The sequence below is a fragment of the Strix uralensis genome, chromosome 4 (assembly GCF_047716275.1).
Source record: "Strix uralensis isolate ZFMK-TIS-50842 chromosome 4, bStrUra1, whole genome shotgun sequence".
In the NCBI taxonomy this organism is placed as follows: Eukaryota; Metazoa; Chordata; class Aves; order Strigiformes; family Strigidae; genus Strix; species Strix uralensis.
The window spans coordinates 22,846,063-22,871,524 of record NC_133975.1 but is presented as its reverse complement, the minus strand read 5'-3'; the positions used below and the strand labels follow the sequence as shown (position 1 = coordinate 22,871,524).

The 25,462-nt window shown below is 43.5% G+C and overlaps 1 protein-coding gene and 1 long non-coding RNA gene across 5 annotated transcripts in view; one reads left to right on the top strand and one right to left on the bottom strand.

Moving 5' to 3' along the window:
- PCDH7 (protocadherin 7) overlaps positions 1–5,342 on the bottom strand; it is a 303,573-nt gene extending 298,231 nt beyond the window's left edge. For all 4 annotated transcript variants that reach the window (XM_074865955.1, XM_074865956.1, XM_074865957.1 and 1 more), the window contains exon 1: positions 633–5,342. In XM_074865955.1, coding sequence (XP_074722056.1) covers positions 633–3,827 — 3,195 coding nt within the window. In that variant the 5' untranslated portion in view covers positions 3,828–5,342. The remainder of the gene's footprint in view (positions 1–632) is intronic.
- Positions 5,343–24,624: 19,282 nt separating this feature from the next.
- On the top strand, positions 24,625–25,462 carry LOC141942098 (uncharacterized). The gene is made up of 2 exons (XR_012628521.1): positions 24,625–24,817; positions 25,210–25,462. It is a non-coding gene; the product is annotated as an uncharacterized LOC141942098 (long non-coding RNA).

The window sequence follows — 25,462 nt, the reverse complement described above, 5'->3', positions numbered from 1 at the left end:
AGAGCCCGCCGCGACGGGGTCGGTGGCTGGAGGCGGGGCCGGGGGGGCAGCAGGACCACGGGGGCGGAGGGGGGACCGCGGGTCCGCCGGCTGGGGGTTCCCGACCCCCCGCAACCGCCGGGAGTGCCCCGCGGGCGAGCGGCTGATAAAGGCATCACGGGTTGCCTTACGGCTCGCTGTCTGGGCTGGCGACCGAGTCCTCGGCTCGCCCCCCGCCTCCGCGGCCGGCTGCCGCTGCGCCTGCGGGGGGGTCACCGCGCCCGCCGCCTCGGCGGGGTGGTCCCGCCGGCGCCCCCGTCGGTGCGGCTGCGCGGACGGGCTGGTTGGATGCCGGGTCTGAAAAGCGGAGGGAAGGATGATGATGATAATAATAATCATAAAAAATTTCTGACTCTCCTTCCTGCGTGCTGTGTTGTTGGTCCGGGCACCTGACTGCCTGCGGGGGGAGGGGGACACCAGGCTGAACGGGTCACTGAACCTGACGGTCGTGTCTGCTTGTGCCGCTGTGGGAGGCGGGGGAGGCGGACACCGCCGCTCCCCCACCCGGGGTGTGTGTGTGTGTGTGTGTGTGTGTGTGCGCGTGTCGGGGCTCCGCGGGGGGTGCGCGGACCGCGGGGGCGCAGCGCTCTTACCTGCTTGCTGTACTTGCTGCTGGCCTGGCAGCTGTACTCGGAGCAGTGGTCCGACCCGATGGAGATGTTGTCGCCGGCGCCCACGAAGGTGTTGGCCGGGGGCAGGTCCTGCACGGCCTGGTGCTTTTTGCCGGCGGTGGGGGACTGCGGGTGCAGCTGGACAGTGGGCAGCGGCGAGCTCGACTTGTAGTGCCTGGCCAGGTCGGGGCTGCCCGGGCCGCCGTTGACCGAGCGGTACCGCCCCATACCGGGGCTGTCGGAGAGCTTTTCGTTGACGCTGTCGTAGCGCTGCCCGTTGGGCTTGGAAGCCTCGACGGTGACGATGCTGCTGTAGAGGGGCTGCTTGCCCTTCTTGCCTTTCTTGTCCTTTTTGGGCTTCTTGGCCTTGTCGTGCTGCTGCGGGGTGAAGAAATCCTCGTGGTCCTTCTTGCCGGCCTCGTAGCCATGTTTGCCCTTGGAGCGGCAGTAGCGGGCCATGACCACCACCAGGATGAGGAGGATGACGGTCATGATGCCGGCCACCACGCCAATGACTATGCTAAGCCGCTGTTTGCTCAGCTCGTAGCTGGGGTCACCGGCGATGTCCTGGGCCAGGGGTGTGTGGAGGCTGCGGGCCACCTGGCTCTCCACCACGGTGGCGTTGGACAGGCTCTCGTTGACGAAGACATGGAGCAGGGCAGTGGTGGACTGGGGTGGCTGCCCACTGTCGTTCACCTGCACCACGAGTCGGTGCAGGCCATAGTGCTTGGGAGCCAGCTTGCCCACCAGTGACACCACGCCACTGGCTGGATCGATCTCGAAGAGTTTGAAGGGGTTGCCCCCAACGATGCTGTAGTTGAGGTCGGCGTTGAGACCAGTGTCGGCATCGGTGGCAACCACCGTGGCCACCACAGTGCGCATGTTGCTGGAAGGCGGCAGCACGGTGTAGGAGCTGTTGCTGGGGAAAGTGACCGTGGGCGCGTTGTCGTTCTCGTCCATCACGAAGAGGGACACAGTGGCGGTGGCAGAGCGTGGCGGCTCGCCCCCGTCCACTGCCTTCACCTTAAAAGTGTAGCTGGTCTGTTGCTCCCGGTCGAAAGAGACGGTGGAGAAAATGGTTCCGGTGTCGTTCTCAATAGAGAAGATGCCGGCTGCCTGGTCATGGTCGCCGGGCTGGATGGAGAGGCTGAGCTCGGCATTGCGGCCCTTGTCAAAGTCCATCACGGTCACCATGCCCACGGGGCTGTTGGGCTGCAGGTTCTCTTTCACATAGAAAGTGAACACGTCCTGCATGAAGCGCGGCTCATTGTCGTTGCGATCCGCCACCCGCACCACCACCGTGGTGGAGCCCTGCAGCGACGGCACCCCCTTGTCCCGGGCTGTCACCTGGAACTCGTAGGTGTCACGTTGCTCGCGGTCCAGCACCGCCTGCACCGACACATCCCCGGAGTCAGGGTCGATGCTGAAGATGCCGCCCGGCGCCTCTGAGGAGAGGGGCGAGGCCTCCAGGGAGTAGGTGATCTCAGCATTCTTGCCACTGTCAGCGTCCGTGGCAACCACCGTGGCCACCCTCTCGCCAGGCAAGTTGTTCTCCGGGAAGGAGACCTCCAGCACGGCCTGGCTGAACACGGGAGGGTTGTCGTTAGTGTCCCCCACCCGCACCAGCAGGGAGTTGTTGCTGGACAAGCTGGGGCTGCCTGAGTCCACAGCCACGATCACCACGTTGTAGTCGCGGACAGCTTCGTAGTCCAGAGGGGCTGAGGTGTGGAGGAAATACTTGCGCTTGTTCTGCGGCTCCCCTTCGCCCTCGCTGGCCGGCTTGAGCTGGAAGGGCACGTCACCCACCACGGTGCAGGTCACCACACCGTTTTCACCTTGGTCCCGGTCCGACACCTGCACCAGGGCGATGGGGGTATCAACCAGGACGTCCTCGGCCACACTAGCCACCCCGTCCCGGAGTGGGATGCGCCCGATTTTCCGGATGTCAATGGTGGGCACGTTGTCGTTCTCATCGCGGATGTTCAGCACGACCGTGGCCTTGTCTGTCTTGGGGGGCTGGCCCCGATCTCGGGCCATGACAGTGAAGCGAAGCTGGTTCACCTCCTCCCGGTCGATGCGGTGCAAGACGCTGAGCCAGCCCGAGGTCTCGTCCAGCCGCAGCAGGCGCCGGACAGACTCGGTGGCTGCCCCGAAGACGTACTCGATCTGCCCGTTCACCCCCACGTCCAGGTCGGCGGCTCGCAGCTGCAGGATGGGGGTCCCGGGGCTGCTGTTTTCCGCCAGGTCTGCCTCGTAGACACTCTTCTCGAAGCGGGGGCTGTTGTCATTCACGTCGGTGATGAGCACCCTCAGGATAGCCTGCGAGGACCGCGCCGGGTCGCCGCCGTCCCGCACGCGGAGGCTGAGCTCGTACGAGTCCCGTTGCTCCCGATCCAGCGCCCCCTTGACGATCAGCTGCGGCTGCTTCTCCCCGTCGAGGGTGTCGGCCACCTGCAGCTCGAAGACGCTGCTACGGGCCGCCGCGTCCGCCTCCGGCCGCCGCTTGCTGCCGCCGGGGAAGAGGGCGCTCTCGGCGCCCGCCGAGGCCGAGCCCCCCCCCCCTCCGCCGCCGCCGCCGCCGCCGCCGCGGCGGCCGCCGTCCCCGCCGGGCTCCTGCAGCAGTTCGTAGCGCTCGATGCCGTTGCGGCCGAAGTCCCTGTCGGTGGCGGTGGGGAGCAGGTAGAGGGTCCCCACGGGGCGGTTCTCCTCCACGGTAAGCGTGAGGACAGGGGAAGGGAAGGTGGGGGTGTTGTCGTTGATGTCCAGGATGATGACCCGGCCCTCGAAGAGGTCCACCCAGCTCTGCGAGGGGCCGATGACGGACACCTCGAAGTCCAGGAAGCACTCGTTCTCGTCGAAGATCATCTGGCACTGCGGCAGCTTCTCGCGGTCGATGCGCCGCTCCGTGGTGCTCAGCTCCCCGGTCATGTTATCGATCTTGAGATAGTCGGAGCCCGATTCCAGGCTGAATGTCACCTCTCCGGAGCCCGTCACGATTCCCAGGTCGGAAGCCACGTTGCCGATGCGGATGTCGGCGGGTCCCTCCTCGGCCAGCCGGTACCTTAGGAGCTGCTTGGCCGCTGCCAGGCTGACCCAGAGCGGCGGAGGCAGGAGGAGCAAGAAGCAGCAGCAGCAGCAGCAGTGCACAAAGCCAAGGAGAGTCCGCATCTTCCTCATCTTCCTCCCACCGAACACCTCCCCCCCCTCCTCTCACTCCCACCTGCCCCCCAATAAACTCCCCCGATAACCCAACAGAGCGGCGGAGCGTCCGGGTGATCAATTATAAAATCCTTCTGTTCCTGGAAACTTACTGTCTCATGGCTAGTGCAATTGGTGGTCAAAACCCTGCTGCTGGCTCCCCTGCTGCTCTCCCTGCCTTCCAGTTGCGATATACTTACAGTTCACGGGACAGTGTATTTTGCTTTTTAAAGATTCATCTCGGTAGATAGGATGGGATTTTCCTCCTCCTCCCCCTTCTCCTCCTCCTCTCTGATTTTACTGTAATCACTTTGCAAGGTTTGCAATAAAAGCAGGAGCAGCACTGTGCGATTTGAAGCCCCCCAGGTCGTCTTCTTCGACACTAGAGTTAACTACAATTCACACACTCTCTCTCTCTTCTCTCTCTCTCTCTCTCAGCCGTTTACGACCAAGGCATTAGCTTTATTCTTCCCCCTCTCTGCACACACAGGGAAAATAAAAAATGTGATTCGCTTTATTCAAAGGGCTTGTGTCCGGGAAAACTCCAAATCCTCTTAGCAATGGGCAGTTCTTTAAAAAAATAATTTTAAAAGATAAAGAAAAAAATAAAAATCCCAATAATGTCGGTAGCTGCACAGTTGATAGGAGAAGAACCCCGTGTATTACAGAGCAGTCCACAGAATATCCCCTTTGGTTGGCAGAAAAGCACCCAAATCCATCTTCAGAGATCGCCTAAAATGTTCATCTCTTTCTCCGGAGCGGATTTTTTTTTAACAACTCTGCGCAAGGTCATTAGTCACAAAGCAACGATACAGAAACTGCAGAAGCCGTTTGCCCAGAATTTGCAAGACTGTAGATATGGACATACACACACAACAGTCCCAAGTTTGTTTTTGCATCCGCAGTTTGTGTGTGCCTTACCTGCATTTGCACTGCATGTGTTATAGCAATCTGGATCTGCAGCACTGAGAGCGATTCACAAATGAGATTGCAGTCTCTCTCTCTCTCTCTCTCTCTCTCTCTCTCTCTCTCTCTCCTCTTCTTTCCCGTCCCAATGCAGGTAACCAGATCTGAACTTGATCCTTTCAGTTCAAAGGTTAGCAACAAAACTATGTGTCCAAAGGCGATTATTGGTCTCTCGTAAATATACCCGGAGTGGAACAAGATGTAACTGGATCCCCCACGTGAATTAACAGAGATTCTGAATTGCATCCATATAAGCGGAATGGCAAAGGGGAGGGGAAAAGAGCTGCGACGCGATTTAAAAAAAATAGAGAGTTCTATTTGCAAATAAAATTATATCAGTCAGTTGTTTCCTGTGATCTGCACCGCCACGGTGGGTGAAATCTGCGATTGTGTATTCCCTCCTGTGTCTTTCAGAGAAGTGTGGATCAGGCGCTTTCACGGCAGAGCGGCTTGTGCTTTAAAATGTTGAATGGCAACTGAGAAGCTTCCCACTCGGAAAAAAAAAAAAAAAAAAAAAAAAGCAAAAAAAAAAAAGAAGCAGTAAACCGGCAAGTTTGCCCAAAGTGGTGGGAGCTGCTGAAGCCTCTCTCGGTAGCTCTTCCCTGACGCTGCAGCAGCAGAGCCGCCTGCGCTACATACACACAGAAAGAGAGAGGGAGAGAGAGAAAGAGGGAGAGCAAAGAGAGAGAGCGAGAGTGAGAGAGGGAGGGAGGGAGGGAGGGAGGAGGAGGAGGAGGAGGAGGGAGGACGAGTCAAGCGCTGCACTCCAGAAAGCCCGGCCTTACCCTCTGTCTCTGCTGCTGCTAGTGCTGCAAGTGGGATAGCTGCTCATCACAAAACACCAGTTCAGTCCTCAAAACCGATCCTCATTACACGCCCGAGTGTTGCTGCTGTTGCCTTCTAAAACGCGTGATCTGAAGTGGTTCTCTCCTACCCTTTCCCTCCCCACCTCCGCTGTAGACTGTGAACCGAGCAACGATTTTTAAAGCAAATGTTTATTTGCCTTGCTTTTAGGCAGAGCTGGTGCACGTTCGGGGCTCTGCATTTTGCGGAATCACGCTGGTAAGGAAACTCGTTTCGCACAGATTCCCACCTTCCCCTGTCGTGTCGGTGCTTTTGTGAAATAGCTGCAGTCACTAACTGCATAAAACTCCAGGGAGGGAGGGGGGCTGCCTTAGATCTCAGACTTTTGTCCTGTCTCCCAGTGCTGCTTGAGCCTTTTGGTCTTTGTGTTCATGTTCTTCCTATTACCATGTTTTGAACGTGTCTTTTCAGCGTGTTTGCGGGTTTCCTAGGAGAAAAATAAAAAAAAAAAAAAATCCCTCGGAGAAGATGATCAGGAAGGGGGCGAGAGGGTTAGTGGAATGAACACATGTAGAGAAGTAACAGATTTATTTCCGAACAGAGACTTGCTGCTTCGATGATTGCTAAAATGTAGCGTCACCTACCTGGGTAAGTGGGAAATAAACTTTAATGTTAAAGCTCTCCGCTCAACTTTGTTTATTCTAGCGTCCCTAGTTCGCATCTTTCGACTTTGTGCCATTTAATCGGCTATGGCTTTTGTGTGTCCCTGCGCCCGGGGTGATGCCTGGCTCCTTGTCCCTCTGCACTCGGATCACGGAGGGAAAAGAGGGGGACTCCGGAGGGCTGGCGGGAGAGGGAGGACCTGGGCGAGCATGGGGCAGCCAGTGGGAAGAGAACCGGCGTGTGTGTGTGTGTGTGTGTGTGTGTGTGTGTGTGCACAGCGAGCGGGAGGCAGGAATCCAGCTGCTCTCTCTCCCCCTGTGAACACATGTGGGAAAAGAAGTTGTTGCGGGTTCTGTGTGTGCGTTATTCTGAATCAAGATGCGTGCAGACGAATGTAGTGAAATGTCCCTCTCTCATCGCGGTGACATATTTGAGCGAAAAGAGGCCGGATATGTTGAGGTGGTTCAAAGCAACGGTCACAGCGTGCCTTTGTCATTTGGGGCGGTGAGTGAATGTGGGAGGGAGGAAAGGTTGCCACCTCTTTCCTTGGGGAGTCCAGAGGCACGGAGGGGCAGAGTCGCGCCACATGGAGCCGGCACTGGGCAGCGAGTGACTGCTCCCCAATCCGGAGGGCTGCAGGGCTGCTCCTCCAGCCCCTGCCACGGCCCCGGCCGCTCTCCCTGCCTCCCCAGAACACGAACACCCTCCCCCGCCGATGCTGGAGACGCTCGGCTTTATATCTGCAGCATCAGCGAGAAAGCCCGGCTCGGCGCAGGCTCAGTGTTCACCGCCGCAGTCCCGGACGGAGGAGGGGGGCTCGGGAGCCTAGCATCTTCGCAGCGGGTTAAGTAGGATTAATACCAAATCCCTATTACATTTGCCAAGCAACTTGAATTTATCAAAATTCCCCCTCGCTGTTCTGGAGCTCCGAGAGGAGGAAATTTTGCCCACAGTGTAAGATCCAGACATACCAGTACGTGGGAATACCAGCATACTGCATTACACTGGCTCCCTGCATAAGCGATACAATTGCAACCCGAAGCTCCCGCTGTTCCCTTCCCTTTGTGCTTTTAAACGCAGCCAGGAAACTTAATGTATTCGCCAGGGGAGGGGCGGGATGAAAGCGCTTTTAACCTCCCCGCCATAAACTTTAATCGGATTCTGTGCTGTTGCACGGCATGGACATCTCGCCTCTTGTCTGCGCCTCCTCTCCCGTTGTCTCCCATGTCTACTTTTACTACGGTCTGGTTTGCGAGAGCCTCTTTCAAGGGAATGAGTGATTTCTTTCTCTTGCCATGTGCAATCGCTCCCCCTTTCCCTTCCTACCCTTGCTGGCCTCTCTTACACACACTATGCCTTTCACACGCGGCCTGCGCCCCCCAGCCCCCCCTCCCTTTCTTTCTTTTTTTTTGCAGTGTCTTCACATGCAATCTCTCTCTGAATGTGAAATGTCTTTCCTGCTCGGGAGTGCTGCGTCCTTCACAGTGGATTGGTTCCTCTTTCGGAGCAGAGGTAACGGCCCCCCCTTTTCCTACCATTCCCCCTTCCTCCCCTCCTCCTTTCCTCCCCCAGGGCGGGCGGCCGGCGTGGGAAATGGGCCCGACGTGCGCTGCATGGTGGATGGCAGCGCTGCTCCTGCTCCACGTGCCCCGGCTGCTGGGAGGGGGACGGGGCTGTGCTGGACGTGGCCCCCCCATCCCCCCCCGCATCCCGCTTGGTCGTGCGGGGGGGGAGAGGGGAATCACCCCCCCACACACACCCCCCGCCGCCCCCCCGGACTCGGCCCGCGGGCGCACAGCCATGTGGGTGCCGGTGGGGACAAGCCCAGCTGTTTCAGGCGGGGGAGGTTTGGCCCTCTTGGGCAAAGCTGTTGCGCAGTGTAACCCCCCCCCCCCCGGCTCCCTCCCCCTCCCAGATGCACACAGGCGCCCACACGCGCTCAGACGCGCCGCGGCTTTTGTCCTCCTGATCTGGTGAGATCAAGTGGGAAGCGGGATCACAAATGTAATCGGCTGTAATAAATAAAATAGCCCGAGATGCTGGAGATATACAGAGGGGAAATAAGAGCTTGTGTCCTTAACAGGAACATCTGATAAGGCCACCGAGGTGGCATCTTGCGTGTGGGAAGGAATCCGTCTTGCTGACATTCGCAGCCTGCTGTACGTGGGGAAATCCTAAAGCAGCCTGGGAGCTTCCCCAGCTCCTCCGCCGCCCCCCCCCCCCCCCCCCCCCCCCCAAGCTCCCTTTCCGATGCTCTGCAGCGGGGCTTTGTTGTCGTTGTTGTAGTCGCTGATTGGAAAGACAGGGGTCACCGCAAAAATATGCAGATGCGATTAATGGCTGGTCTATCTGCATTTCTTGGCGGAGCCCGGTTTCTGCTGCCGGCTCCCCAACTCGCGTCCGCAGTTGGCTCTTTCAGCCCACCACAATTTGTTTTTCACAGTTTAGGAATGTCGGTGGCTCTCACTAGAAAATTACTTCTGGGATCTGCAGTGGGAATCCATCTCGGGTTAAAGAGAGACAGATTATTTACATATCTATACCACCCTATACAGTAACAAATACATGTTACAGATAACTATTTGAACTCACTCGCACACACAAATGAAGAAGCTGCTCCCGAAGGAAAAAAAATAATCAGGTGCGCTTGAAAGTAACATGTTCGTAATAATATGAGGAAAAGGTTAAATACAGTAAACATGACAGCAAATTCAAAAGCGGGGTAAAAACAAGTACAAAAACCCCACATAAAGCAATTAAAACCATTTGACGGAAGGAAGAAACTAACTCAAGAACTCCACCAAGGGACAAACAGATGAAATGACACCACAACAGCACTAAGCCCGCGTTGACCTTTCATCTTTCTAAAGTGTCGCGCTGATTTGGTGCAATTCTGTTGTGATCTCTTCACCTCCCTTCCTTACCACAGCCACCCTCTGGCCGCTTCAGAGCTCCCTGAGTTCGCTGCAGTGAATATACCGGGAGGTCGGCAGAATTACAGGGAGTGCTGACACTTCTCCAGTGTCTTTCACAGCTTTGCAAATATGCTTGCTGTGTAGTTAGCATGCAATGGGCAGAAGTGATTACATTATTCATTGCAGCAACAGCCTTTCTGATGGACATTAAAACTTCAGAGTTTAAATAAGGAAACCACAGATTTACTTTTAAGCGGATAACAACTACATCTGTGCTTATTTAACTGAATTGCTAGCTAAGCATGGAACCAGTTTGTTTAAATCCTCGCTCTTTTACTCTCTGAGAATTCTGAGCTAGATAATACACCATAAAAGTTACTGACAGAGCAAAAATAATCTGTGTTGGATAACAGTGGTTAAATTTCGCATAATTATAATTGTTCATTCTTGAAGTAATATATTTGAGGTCTGTTCAAAATAAAAGGTTCTTGCACAGGCATGATTCCATCATGTCTGACTTTTCACATTTATAAAGAATGATGAAAAGTAGCATTTAGCAGAAGAGATTGTGATTCTTTTTACCTGGATTTTTGCAGTGTATATATGTTCACCTTACAAATCACAAGGACTAAGTTTGAGGGTGGGGGGTTTTTTGTTTTTTTTTTGTTTGTTTTTTAATTGTATTATTCTATAGAATGTTATGTCTTTTACAGGGTGGTTGTTTTTTTTCCCAGATGTTGACAAAAAAAAAGAGTAACCATTCAAAATCATGCAGAAATGACAGATTGTTCTTAAAATCATAAGGAAAAATTAATGAAAGGTCTTAAAAAAGCATATGAATTTTCATGAGGGAAGGCAGATTTTAGTTAGATTTATGCTTCATATGCAACTACTGGCTTTCCTGGATTTGCAGGGATATAAATGAGTGCTTCACCCAGCCCCGTTCTTTTATAGATTTATTTTTAAATTATTGTTCAATTTCTCTAAATGCAAAGTAAACTAGAAAAAAAAAGTGCATCTAAGGTCAGTTTGGATGAATTCCCATCAAAAATTGAGGGAAATTATGAATCATTAGTATATATTTTACATAAAGAGATACAATGAGACATTCAGGGGAGATAATTACAGTTGGATTTAATTTAAATGAAATGTATAAGAACCAGGTAGCACTGACAAAAAAAGAAAAATGTGTTCATTGTCACTGAAAATATTAAATGGGTACAGTTGATATGCATATGGATTCACTAACAGAGAACACCACAGTTACTTTTGGAAATAATGTAGGATTTTTTTTATATAATGTTTCCAAGGTTGATATCAATAGTGAGCACACCGAAGTTCTCAAAAGTGCTTTGTAAATTATCCCTATGAGATAAAAGGAAGTGCAATGACCTGCCTCAGTCACCTAGCAAGCTGCTAACAAATGGGTCTTTCCAGATTAAGTTCATCAGACCACATTTTTGTACTTCTATAGGGTTTTTTTTTTTAAATATATTCTAGATTCACCTCAGTATTTGTCTTTGGATAAGTGGCAATCATTTCTGCTTTATTTGATGCACTCAGTCAAAGAAGGTCATTCTGAAGAGAGTTTAGAACAAGTTTGTTTTCCAGAGAATATACAAAGGAAGGTCTTGTATCATGAAATTTGATGGATAGCAGTAAAATATACTAAACTGTTATAGATATATTGAAATACAGTTATTCTTAACTATTCTATCCTGCTCCCACTTATTTCTGTCAGCTATCCTTTATATACAGAGCTGAGTACACGCACTTTGTAAAACCATTTTGCCTCTACACACTCTTGAAGACTTGTCAACCTAATATTATTTTTCAGTTCTATGCTCTACATTTTGGTTTTTTTAGTTTTGTTTTTTTTTAGGATGCTGCAAATGTCTTTGCTGTGAGTTAAAGTTTTCTTTCATTTTTAAATGAGAATCACCAGATCATAAAATCTTTTGTCTGATATTCCTAGTGCATCCTGTGCAGGTTTAATTTATTATTAATATAATTCAGGATAGCATAAAAGATCTGGCATGTTTTTGTGAATCTACTGTGTCAGCTGCCTGTTGAGTAGAAGAGAAAATATCCAAGCAAGATGGCAACTCTGCAGAGTTCAGAGGAAGAACCTTTGATATTAAAATTCAACTGCTGTTATGGATAATTGAATTTTGTAGTGCTCTATTCCCTTCTGTAAGTTAACACAAATATATATTATTGGCTATACCTAAAATGTGATTTTTAAGTCTACACATATACTCACTTACTTATTTGGGAGCTTTAATGTTTTTGTCTACTTCACCAAAAATAATCATTGCTCTCCGACTGAAATAAGCGTCATATAAATACACAGTTACTATAAATTAGGGAAATAAATATGGTGGCAAGGAAAGTAATTTAGAATAGTACCAAGCTGTTCATTGCTTATTGGACAGTCTATTTGGCCCTGTTCTGCAACGATTAAAACTACTTTACTAGGTACTTTATTACGTTAGTCTTGCCATTTCTTTTCATATGAAGAGTGCAACATTAGGACCCTTAAAGGTCATATTGTTATAACCCTTATTTAGCTGTACAGTACAGAAGTGTACCATTTTTTCTTTAATCCTTTGTTTGACCCTAACAGAGGTATGACTATTCGCTGGAAAAAGTAAGGGCTATTCACCTGCTACCATCTGCTGTTAATGGTGAGCAAGAGAAAGCAAGCGTGAAGAGGTGGAGTCCCTTGCACCTTTCCCTGAACTAGATTAAAACATAAACATATATACACATGCCTGTATTGCACAGGTCTAGTGAAGAGTTTTGGCATTTAGACAAAATGAGAATTAGAGACTGGGGAAGGCCCTGCTTATATCACCCTAAAAGACGATCCTGTAAGCACCAATAGGAAAAAAATCAAGCCAAGTCCAACCAGTAGCCAAATATATTTTAGTCTGTTAAGCACTGATTTATATGGTGGTACAACCTCGATCGGCTTTGCTTCTGAAATGTTTTGCACTGCTACCTTAATTCTCCTCAACAAGACTGAAGGGGTTGTAGCCACCCATCCTGTGGGGAAGATTACGCAGCATGTCTTTGAAATCATTTCTTCTCCTGCTGCCTCTTTGGTGCTTTGTGCCATGCACAGGCAACCATACTTTTACGTCTGCTTTAACTGTTTTGCAAAGTTTCTTTGTGATTATCCTTCGCATAATTACATTTTTAACTTCCTTTATAAGAGTAATAAGTACTGTACAGAGTAGGTCTTTATGACCTACAATATATCTAGAGGAAGAGAGGTACTGATAAGTTTCCACATTTTTCATCTTCTGATAGAAGCCTGACATATCTTCCAGTTCATTCATTCTGTGAGATGATTAAAAAGTTGCTCTTCAACAAACTAAACCTCATCCAGGGCTCAGCAGGAAATAACTGCAATCTAAGCACATTAAAGAACAGTCAGGGCAAACCAAAGTATACCTCTTTCTCTGCCTTTTAAGATCATGGGAAAAAGAGACAAGCAGTCTAATATTGTGATAAAACTCGAAGCCTGCAGCAGCTGGTTGATGGGTAAGGTTATAGAACCTAATCCAAAGCATACAGAAGTCAATGGAAGTACTTTGACTAAATAAGCTTTGCATTAGGCACCTAGTGAGTGAATGATGTTTAAAGCATTCCAGTAGATCTTAAGCAGATGAGTGAAGAAGAAAATGATGTGCATTTTAATCAAAATAGATGCCATTAAACCACTTGGTGGTGTAAATGTTATTTTGCCTGACCACAGAGATCATGTTTATGACTCAGAATAAACTGGCAGCTTATTCCTGGGTGCTGAGTCCTATCCTCCACTAGTGCAAGCACTCATGTTGCATAAAAAAACCATATTAAATTATTTTTTAAAAAATATTATTTTTATATATACTTTTATATATAAAAAATTCTTATGTAGATGTTGATCTTGAAGTTCAATACATCACTATAAACATCCACAGGCTCTTTTTATTCATGCATGTGTTTACAGAGAGCATTTATCTCATTTTAGTTTTATTTGCAAAATAGTAAAAGATTTTTCAATTTCCTCTCATGAATTAAGTTTGGCATTCCTGACATCATGCTGACAGACTTCCCCTTCTCCTCCACTCCATTTTTAGTGAAGCTTTCAGTGAATCTTTCTTCAATATGGAGATCAGGAATTGTTCCTGATTTCCATCATGAAGATGTATTCTACCTGATATAATAGCATTAAACATCTCTTTCCCTAGTATAATACTCCATATTAGCATTTTTCATAGCTACATCATGTTTTGGTGGCTGATAGTTCTCTAGTAGATTGGCTGGATATTTCTTTTTCTCTGTCATTTCCAGCTGATGAACTCACAGTTTATAGCTGAAAATGTTGTTATATTGCTCTTTGTACTATTAAGTTTAATTCCATTTCTATTATAGAAGTCATCAAGATCATCTGATCCTTCCTGTGTTTTTTATGATCTCAATGATTCTCAGACTTGTTTTACCAGCAAATATCAGCAGCATGCTCCAAGTTTTTGTGCTTTAGTCTTTAATTTAAATATTAGAAAGGTCTATTGCAGGACAGCCCATGAAGAAGCCCTTAAGAGCTTCCATGTAATGTAGCAAACACCTAACACAATCTGTTGTCCTCTCCTGATTAGTCAATGCTTTATCTTCTCAATCTTAACTAATACTTTTTCTATCAGGTAGTGTCAAAACCTGTTTTCAAATCCAGGTAGGTGAGATCTTCTCCACTTGCCTTGCTTAGAAGATAAAGAAAGATAGCAGGTAAATGGTATCATCCACTCTTTGAAACCTTTAGATACATTTTATTGTTTGCTTTGTACTTCTGTGCCATTGTTCATTCTTTCTTCAAAATTTACTCTGAAGCTTTTCATTCTAAAACCACTTCTGAAATGTAGGCAGCCCATTTGCTATTTTCCATAAATGATCATCCTGATATACTTACTAAGAATCCTTGTTCTAGATGCTTCAGATGTATGTATTAATTCCTGCAGGATTCTGCAGTGAAGGTTATCAAGACTCTTTGCTTTGAGTATTTTGTAGTCTTTGAATTAATTGCATTTCAGATGTGATAATTGTCCTTCCACACCTTTACCTTCATTGATCATTTTCTTTATTTCAGCATCTCGATCCTTGTTGAAAGGTGAAGCAATGTATTTGGGTATCTCTAGGTAAATAATTATAATTTTGCTTACTTTTAGCTTATTTATAGTATGTTCTGCTTTTTAATCAGTTTTCTGAATAAGATCTGAAGGTTTACATTTGACACTTCTTTAAAGTCTACAGGTGATACAGTATTTACATATTCTGCTATTTTGCCACTGTATGTCTGTGTGTCTGTCTTGTTTATATATTGCCTACATATTGTCTATATCATTCATCTGCAAGTTCATTACTTTACACATCTGAATGCTTCATATTAAAAGAAGGAGAATAAGAGTGAAAAGGTGGGCACATCATTCCAGGACAAAAGAGGCTATTATCTGACCAAAATGAATTTAGCACTTTCAAAAAGTTGAATAGTGCATAGACAGAAGGAAAACCAGGTGAAAAGAAATTAAAAACATGCATGGATGTGTCATTTTACAATAACAGAGCTATCCAGAATGTCAAAGGTTAATCCAAATGAAGAGAGATGCTACCAGTTACCAGGTGTTACCAGACTGAATATACAGAAGGTGTATATATATGTATATTTTAAGTCCTTGATGAACAAGGAAGGTCCGTATATTAGAATAAATCATTCCATAAAGATTCTTCTATCAAGTACCTTAGAGAAGTTTAGAGAGACAGATTAGAAATAGAATAATGAGGGGGCGAAGATAGGGAAGTGGGTTTTTTTTTTAATTTTATGAACAAATGCAATTAAAATTTGATAAGGGAGAAATGCAAAAAAGCAGATTTCAGAAAGCTGAGGGAGTTCCAATTTTAATTTTAAAACTATGCATCAACAGAGCTGTGTGAATCTACTTTTTAACGAAGTTATTAATCTTTTATTTATTAAGCTTTGTTTTTCTTTTAAGAACTTTTTGACATTTTTGTACTAAACTTTTTTTTTTTTTTTTTCCCCGCAAGGGAGACTACATGACTTGTAGTGTGATTTAGAGAAAATATATTTAATTTACTACAGTTCCAAAAAGTTCATGAACGCAAAGTAGTGAGAAGAAAAGTCTTATAGTTTTCATCTAATGTGTCATTCTTGAAAGAAGTTATTGACTTAACTTGGTATTATTATTACTATGAAAGTTATAAGTAAGAATGATAACATCAGCTATTATGACTTCATGACACATCAAATAATATATCCCTCTTTTAGTTGTTTATTACTTTACTGAGTTTAGCACATAACTTCTTTCCAGGTCTGAAGCTATAGTTAAATTTCTGAAAAAAGACAGATGGATTCAATGATATCTGGTAATGAAGCTAGATTATTTTACCCATGATAAAATTTATAGACAATCTTATTTAAATAATTTCAGCACTTTCATATATTTAACTATGAACTTGAGCTTTCAAGACACTATCTTTTGTACATTTTTTTTGAATATTAAAATATATCTACCCAAGTTTCTTCAAGTTTCAATTCACTAAAAAAATGTATTTTACATAAGATTGGTAATGACTTTACATTTTTAGAAAATAAATTCCCCAAAGATTTAATTCACATTGGGTGTAGCCCAACATGTGGTGGACTTTCTTGACAGTTTCAGCTCTTTACCTGGAAACTACTTTCCTCCAGTATTATGTGACCTCTCTTTTGTGACATAACAATGTGGAGCAGGAAGCTGCTATGTTTGAACACAGAGGGATGAAAGTTAGATCTGAACAGAGAGAAAAGGATGAAGAAAGATAATTGACTGTCCTACGTATCAATGATGTCAAAAAATAACTGTGAAATTTACTATAAAATCATCCCATTCATGCTCTTCATAAACAATGGTAATATCATATATGTTTAGTTGTTGTTCAAATAGCAAAGGCTTATTCAGCTGATCAAAATGATACAGTCCTGATGACCAATCATGTAAGCATCACCAATATACCATATGATTAAACCTTTGTTCTGTTTTCAGTTTGGTTGGGGTTTGGCTGTGGCATGATATAGCAAAAGAATTAATATAAAAATCCAAAACTTATTATCAAGAACACTATTCATATTGCCAGATCAAACACTCAGAAGTTAGAAAATATCAGAATAATACTGTCAGAAGACCCTTAATTCATATGCCCCTGCACTATCCATTACAATTTTTGATTGCAATCTAATTACATGTTCACATAGTCTTTCTCCACTGCATTTCAATTTGGAATCAAATAAATAAACAAATAAATAAATAAATAAATGATCTAATTAAACACAAATGAACAAATACATGTTAAATAAATACATTTTAATAAATTAAAACATTTTTATTTAATTGCACAGAACAAATATGTAAGGTTGGACTTAATAAGAAAGTATTTAATATTTTTTCCATGTTCAGTGTTTGTCTCAAGGCCTTATTTACTGCACATAGTTCAAATAACAACCTGTATACAGAATTATTAAATGGAATTTTTTATGGTGAACATCACTGCATTGTCTAAAAAATACAAAAATGTTATTTAATTTGTGAAGAACTGTATTATACTGGGGGTTATTATGATTCTGATATTATAAATGGGAAGGTAATACAGATATGTGGGTCAAAAATATCCACAGATTTAGGATATCTAACTTGAGCCTTTGAGGTTCATATTTTGGAAAGTGCTTACAATTACCTAGCTTTTACATGTGCAAACCAAAACTTTCACTGACATGAGGTATGTCTGGGAATGCTTACTGTTCTGCAAAACTGCCTCAACATTTCAGGTAAGAACTCAGAAATAGGTGAAATCACAATCAAAATGTTTTGTTTTGTGACTTAATATCATGGAGGAATTCTATGACGGAAGTGTCAATCTCCATAAATATGAGGTTCTAACACTATTAAACACTGCTTTCCTCCTTGATTTCACTTCAGAGAGGGTCAGTTCTGTACAGAAGAAAGTAGGGGCCTTGAGGGGAAAAAATACGACTCTAATGAAAGACTATGTCAGACTGTACAAGTACAGGTCAGTGGAACTATGATTCCACCTATAACTTCATTTCGATAATTTTCTAACAATGAAATAAGCATTTCATTTTTTGACCCTAATAATGTAATTTTATTATAATTGTGTGGCATATAGTAATATCTATTGCAGACAGAGAACAGTAAAGATCCCTATCTCTACAAAAGGAAATGCATTTAGGTATAAAACACTTTAGAGAAGGAACTGGGGTGGGGAAAAGGACTCTTGGATAAGCATAAGTGGGAGATGCACAGATGGTAGAAGTTCCCAAATGTTCAAGTCTTCTCTCTGGGCATCTTTTGCTATATAAGTGTGATAACATTTGTTAGAAGGCATGATTAAGGCTTTATAGGCTTCACAGATGGAATGTAATTTAGTGGAAAGATTTGAAAGCTAGAAGATTCAGACATGAAATGGATTCCATGAAAGGAATTAGAAAGTGTCAGGTCCATAGAGACAACATAGTTGTAGTGACAACTGAATATTGTTCTGTAAACAAAAGTTTGGATGACCAGTTAAATTGCCTTCTGTAATTTACTGGGGTTGGGTTAGGTTGGAATACCTATCTGTGAAAGAAGACCTGAGTCAGTTCCTTTCATCCAGGGATATCTCTGTGGTGGGTTGACCCTGGCTGGATGCCAGGTGCCCACCAAAACTTCTCTATCACTCGCTCTCCTCAACTGCACAGAGGAGAGACAATATAATGAATGACTTGTGGGTAAGGAGGGACACAGGGAGACTCGTGAGTAGAGACATGGGTAGGGACAGGGAGAGATCATTAACCAGTTACCATCTCCCTTCTTCCTGGGCTCAACTTCACTCTCAATTTCTCTACCTCCTCCCCACTAGAGGCGCAGGGGGACAGGGAATGAGGGATTGTGGTCAGTTCATCACACATTTCTGCTGCTGCTTCCTCCTCATTCTCTTCCCCTGCTCCAGTGTGGAGTCCATCCCACAGGAGACAATCCTCCACGAACTTCTCCCAAACTGCTCCAGCGTGGGTCCCTTCCATGGGGTGCAGTCCTGCAGGAACAGACTGCTCCAGCGTGGGTCCCGCACAGGATCACAAGTCCTGCCAACAAACCTGCTCCAGTGTGGGCTTCTCTCTCTCCACGGGTTCACAGGTCCTGCCAGAAGCCTGCTGCAGCCTCCTTCCACAGGGTCACAGCCTCCTTCAGGCATCCCCCTGCTCTGCCATGGTGTTCCCCTCGGGCTGCAGGTGGAGATCCACTCCGCCGTTCCTGCCTCACCATGGGCTGCACCACGGGCTGCAGGGGAATCTCTGTTCTGGACCCTGGAGCACCTTCTCCCCCTCCTTCACTGATCTTGGTGACTGCAGAGGTCTTCCTCTCACATATTCTCATTCCTCTCTCTGGCTGCAGTTGTGCAGGTTTTTTTTTTTCCCTTCTTAAATATGTTATCACAGAGTTGTTACCACTATCTCTGATGGGCTTGGCCTTGGCCAGCAGCAGTCTTGGAGCTGGCTGGCACTGGCTCTATTGGACATAGGGGAAGCTTCTAACAGCTTCTCACAGAAGCCACCTCTATAACCCCCCTCAGCCCCCACCTCGCCATACAAATCCAATACATTTTCTCAAAGGAACATGTAATGTAAGAATATAAGCAGTTTGGAAAACTTATTTAAAGTCACTTGGCGTACAGCCACCCTATATTCAATTAAGTATCTTAACTATTAGGCTACAGAATTAGGTAAGTTTTCTGTCTCTCGTTTTCCTCCAGCAAAACTCATTTACACTTCCACTCTTCCTCCAATTTACAGCAAGCCTTGTGTCCACTATGCTATATATCTCAGGTAGGAAGAAAACACCTTGAGGATACAGGTCAGTAAACTTGAGAATATTTTCCTGTTGAGGAAAATGAAAGAAGGTCATACCAGATAAACCGATTTACCTAGGCCCAATTTCAGAGATTCCTACCCAACATGCATACATATGCTTGTGTGCATATATTTGTAAATATATGTATATTTGGTTACGTAATAATAGCAAGAAAATATTTGGCAAGCAGTTGCTGTCAGATGTAAAATTTTATAAACTGCTGAAGTTGTCAATATGACATCAAAATTATTTATCAGTGATGTACAGAATATCATCAATTTTCTTGGGTTAGATTAATCAGTAGAAGGACTTGGAACTAATAATTTAGGCTTCTTTTGTTTCCGTTATGTGTACTTTAAAAGCAGAACTAGTAGCTTTTTTGAAAATAGTTTTGTTTTTAACTAGCAAGAAGGATTAGACATCAACTGTCTGCCTGTAGAAGAATGGAACCATCATTATTGATCCTCAATCATGCTGGAAATTTAAGGTCTGAGACTGAGAACCGCCCATGTAACAGTCCTTTCTCACCACACGAGCACTCTCATCAAAACCACCATTCAAGGCCGCTGTCATGCTGACTTGCTGTTTCAAAAAACCTGATGTCTGGGCCACACTGAGAACTAATCAGTCATTAAATACTATTTTAAAAATAATATATTGCTCTTTATAAAAGAAAAAGAAAGCTTTTAAATATTCAGTTCTTGCCTTATCTTTAGAATAGTAAGATTCCTCATTAAATCTGATTGCAAACTGGAGAGAGACAAAAATATTCCCATCTTGTGGCTGTTTTGTGGGACTTGAGACATATGTATGAAGAAAAAAGCATACCTTTCTAAAAAAGGGCATTTCCATTTTAAAGAAGGATGTCAGAGAGAGCCAAACTCTCATATTTGATGTACAAGTATACTGTGGCCAGAATCCCACTTGCTTGTAGCTTACTCTTGATAAGGTGTTTCGTTTGACTGGCTGGCTTTCTTCAGTGTTTTGTTTCCCAGAGCTGTCTATCTTTTATAAAAGTATCTACGTGCCAATTTAAGGCATTCTGAAGTCAATCAGTTGTAAATGTAAGCTTGTATTATGTGACTTCCCTTTACTTTAATGTGGCTGATAAATATGTTCCCATGACTTTTAAATGGACTGGTGCCTCAGCACATTTTCACAATTACTCTATTTGAAGACATTTCCATTTATAATGGGGCTTAAATCTCATTTCCCTCAATATCTGCCCTCACTTAGTCTTTTTTAAGGCTTCTCTGGAAAAAAAAAAAATTATCTCAGCTGCTGCTACTGCTCTTAATGCTTTCCTACTATCGGTAAGAGCAGAAACCAACTGATGCCTCACTGTGCTACCCATACAGAGACAATACACAGACACTTCCATTCCTGGCTGAAGAACTCTGTGCTACCATTTCATATTATCTACACACACGGCTTCTGCTTCATGCGTCTGCTAAAGCTTCATGCCTCATTTTAGTCTCTGCAACTTCACATTTTCCCTGTAGGAACTTAGAGTAAGACTGGTAAAGATTCCCTTAATTTCAAGCTACTGCAGATCCTAATTGGGGGAAAAAAAAAGGTCACCTGAAATAGTAGTACAGACACAGTCCTGAATGAGTGGAAGGAAGGAAAATAGAAGGGAACATAAAGAAGGTGAGTAAAGAGGTGGAAGTTGTACTATTTGATTGTGTCCTTCACTTGCTGAGTCAGCAGGAGCCAAGAGCTCTGCAGGGGCACACTTAGCCTTCACATTTCTCCACAGAAACCCCATCTGGCCAACTAAATTGCCAGCAATTGAAAAGTCATGCAGGAAGCTGTATCCAGCTATTCTCATTCAGTGTGAAGGTTACTGTGTTGTGAAGGTAGTGGGAGAGGAAATAAGGAAAACATTACAAGACTATGCCTTTCACATATAATAAAGGGAAAAATCAAATATATGACCAAATTTGAGCTGTTCACTGATGTAGTTCTTAAACACATAAAGAATTAGACATTCTGGAAAAATTTAACTACTAGTTTAGAAAGACCCAACATCAGGCAAATTTAGGAAGAAAAATCATGGAGAAAAAAACTGAAGGAAATTGAATAACCAAATTTTACTATAGAATTTTTATTTGAATTTCAAAAACAAAAGCTTTAACTTGCAACCTTTCTGTCAAGTTATCTGAAGGAAATTTCTTGGAGCTCTACTTGACCTTTACAAGGACGTCTAACCTCCATTTAAAAGGCCTAGCAAAACAAAATGCCTTCTCTGGGCCTCTTAACATGCAATGTTCACTCAAATGCAAGTACTGAACTGAGATGTAAACCAAAGAAATAGACATCAACATTGCATAAAGGAATTCAGTAATCTATGGAGGGAAAGCTCCAGAAGAATATATCGGCCACTGGTTTATGTGAAGTATTAGTAAAACACCAATTGCACTTTAGTCTTTTCATTCAGTGCTTCCCAAAGAGTGAGACTGCTCTCACTAGAGGAATGTGCTAACATTAAAGGTGAGGCACAGAACAGAGCATAATCCAATGAATGTATTGACTTAGGCTCTCTTCCCAGACTGGCGCTGCCAGCAGTAGCAAACTGAAGGAAAGAAGATGGTCAAGTACAGCAGTGTGAAAAAATGGGAAATGGGGGAGAAAAGGACAACACAGTAGTCCAGAAAATCTTAGTACCAGTGTTTTCTCTCTGATGACAGTAAAATATATCAGATAAGCCAATAACCCTTTGTCATATCACTTCTTTAGTTCCCTGATGCTATCTGTATTTTGGTGTCAACAAGTTGTGTTATCTTGGAGATCTGAGATACTCTCAGGAGACTAGGTCTCTTGATGGTGCTTTATTGATCAAGTCTTCATATGATCTATGCAGTTTACAAGGAGATCAGTTTTCAGGTTGCAGTATGGAATGAGTTCAGACTCCAAATTGCCAGTTCTTTGTGTTTGATATGAAGTATTTAGGTTTCAGGAGAACTTCAATTTTAATTTGGGATTTCTTTTTCACTGAGTGAAAGCTTTGACAACTGGGGATAAAAGTGTCCCAGAAACAAATTAGTCAGTTTTTTATAAGAACACTTACCACCCCATGAGTTTTGTAAATCACCAGTTCCCAGCCAGTAAGGCTGGAGATATGTGTCACATCAGCAATGAAGCAGAGAGCAGAACAGAATCTAATAAACTTCCCTCAAGGATAATATACTTCATTCTATTAATGAGCAGTTGAAGCTAGATATCAACTTTTCCTACTATCTACTATTAAACTGGTACTTGGGGCAGACTGCTACTAGTCTTAGTTAATTTTAAAATTTTAAAAAGGTTTATGTAAGACTTTCCCACTTTTTTGCTAGAAAAGAAAAAGAAATGGACAATTAAGTACATTATTGCCAGTAATGTGGAAGTACTGTTGAATGTTAAGTCAAGTTACAGTGAATACTGAAGAGTGTTACAGAAACTGACTTGCTAAAAGCAAGCCGAAAAATTAGATCTATTAGACTGCTTCTAGAAATTGTGCTTTCTTATAAATCAGATTTTAATACAGAAAGTACTTTTGTAACTCTCTGCAAAGATCATGTATTAAGAATGTATGTCTATAAAAATAATAAAAAAACAATTGCAGTACTAATCTTAATATATTTCTGTCCAAAACTGGTAATGACTATGGATTTAGGCATATTCAGTCTGTGTGTTTGCAAAAAACTATTTACCAAAAACCAATGTTCTTATTTAACTAGAATCACTGTCCTTCAGATATTGAGTCTGAATATGTATGTTTCTCCTTTTCTTTGTCTTCTTGCAATACAATAACTGTGGGACACTATGCATATTTAAAACAGTGTTTTGATCCATTGTACTTTGGGGCTAGCTTCTGAAGTCTTCAGGACATGTCTGAGTGGATATTAACAACCATAATTAGGTTTTCTGCTGCTGTCCTCTGCCACTTTAACAAAGTGCTCCTTTACTGCAAAGATGCCTTCCTACAAACATATCTGTATCATTTCCTCACAAAACCTTTGGTGGCAGCGTGGGATCAGTCGCATGACCTTTAAGCAGAGCCCTAACCACAAAACAGAACTTCTTTCTTTCCATGCCATTGGGGGTTTGCTTGCATTTCTGGTGAGTCCCTAAGAGCTTCCTGGGAAAAGCTGATGCAGACTGACTTTTTTCCAACTTTCAATTCCCTCTTTCTCTTGAAAGGATGGTGGGAGCAATCTCATTCTTGTGTGGACTTCAATTCTATTCCTAATTCATCAACAGATGGCAGTACAAAACTCCCTACATATGTATATTCAGACCAAAGGCTTACAAATGACCCTAATAATAACAAAGGAAGAAAACCCATCCAAACCATTGCTGCCTAAGTCTTCTATATATGTAATGTGCTCTAAACATTTCAGTGTAGTGCCAAAGTCTCCTACAGGTTAATTTTATGCTGAGTTTGAATGAGCAGAAGTAGCTGCTGCTTTTGGCATTATTATCTTCCCTGTCACCTTCTTCTGGTTTTAAATGATTCTTTTATTGATGTACTTTATTTTTCTAGTTGTGAAAGAGTATATTGAATATAGATTATAGCAAATAATTTGCTTTTCCCACAGATAGATTGCTTTGCTGAAAAATCAGTTCTCTGATCTCAGTAAAGACTTTTTCAAATGTCACTGCAGTGACAGAACAAGTGATTTTTAGTAAGTAAGTTTCAGACTTGCTTCACCAGATTTTGGTGTTTCATTAATTCCTCCCCCTTCAAATCAAGTAGATGGTATAATAAACTTAGTGAATTCTTTATATATACTGAAACATTAAGATGCATGGAATATACAGTAGTTTCTTATTCTATTTTTTAAAAGATGCTGATATCTTGGCATTGCCAACCAAGGAAAAAGCATTACCATAAACATTTCTGAGAGGCATTTTCTCGTGCAATGTATAATAGTGGGTGTCTGATAAAGGAAACCTTACATTATATAATCCTTTTTCAGCCTCAAGGCACATGAATTAGGCTTAGAGTTCCTGATTTCTATTCTCACCTCTTTCACTAACTTATCTTAATAATTCTTTGCACTTCACAATTTGCCAGCATGTTTCCTATGGTGAGAGAAACTGATTTCAGAGGAAAGGAAGAAAGGGAGAATAAATGGCTCTTTCAAGCACTGCTGAAGGGAGTGGCTTACTGTTCTAAAGATAATGACAATGTTTGAATTATCTAAGCCAATAATTTAAATTGAGGTAGGTTTGACTCAAATCTTCTTCAGGATGTGAACACTGATTTCCCTTCAATTTAGTGAGTGGATTTTTTTCGATTAGACTTTAAACACCAGAGATGTGTTGGCTGTATGAGTATGTTACGGAGCCCTGGCGTACTTGGCAAAGGAAAGTGTATGTCCTAGAAGCAGTGCAGAACATTTTGCCTCCACACACTGTTCTACAGAAATCTTGGGTGAAAGCCAGCATAGTGTCAAAGCCATAAAGACTGAAGCCTCATTTTTTCAGAGTTTTACTTTTTGCTTTCTCACCCTTATTTCTGATTTTTTTTTTTTTTTTTTTCTCTAAGGAAACAGACAAACCTACCATAGTGGAATACATTTTGGTCCCATAAGCAGAAATATCTCTTGATTTGTACTCTTCCCCTGATATTTGCTATCTAAGTATTGTAAAGTTTCCCTATAACTAGGGAAAAGAGATAAAAACTTTGGTAAGTATTCAACTTTCAAATAAATTTTGATAGTTTTTTAGTCATCTGACTAGTTTCTTGTGTCGTTTTGATATGAATAATTTTGGAAAAAATGAAAATAACATTAATTTGTTGGCTAGAGACATAAATAGTGGTGTTATTGCTGATACTATCTTATTCTTATGAAAAATACAACCAGTATCATAAAAATTATTTTTTAGTTCATGTATATCTACTTGAGTGAGAAGATTGATGGCAAGATTGCTATGTGTTAGCTAAATGTAAATATAAACCAGTAATAAAAGATATAATTTAAAATATAAATGCTCATATACATAGAAATGGTTGCAGAATCTTCATTTAGTCCTATCATGCTCTCTTTAATATATTATCAAATATATTTCTTTCCAAAGGATCCTGGATATTAAACATACTGTTTGATTTTTGAAGAAATTTATTCCATGAATGAACTGTGTGCTCAGACTGTTCAGCCTGTGTGCTCCATCTCCCTATGCTGTGAATAGGTAAAGAAGTTAGAGAATGATAAACTCATCATGCACTCATTAGGGTTTTCTCATAGTAATGCTAATATGTGGAAGATAGTAGCTTCCATTGTAAGTAACTTTGAGTTATGTTTTAATAAAATGTTATACAATATTAAATGTG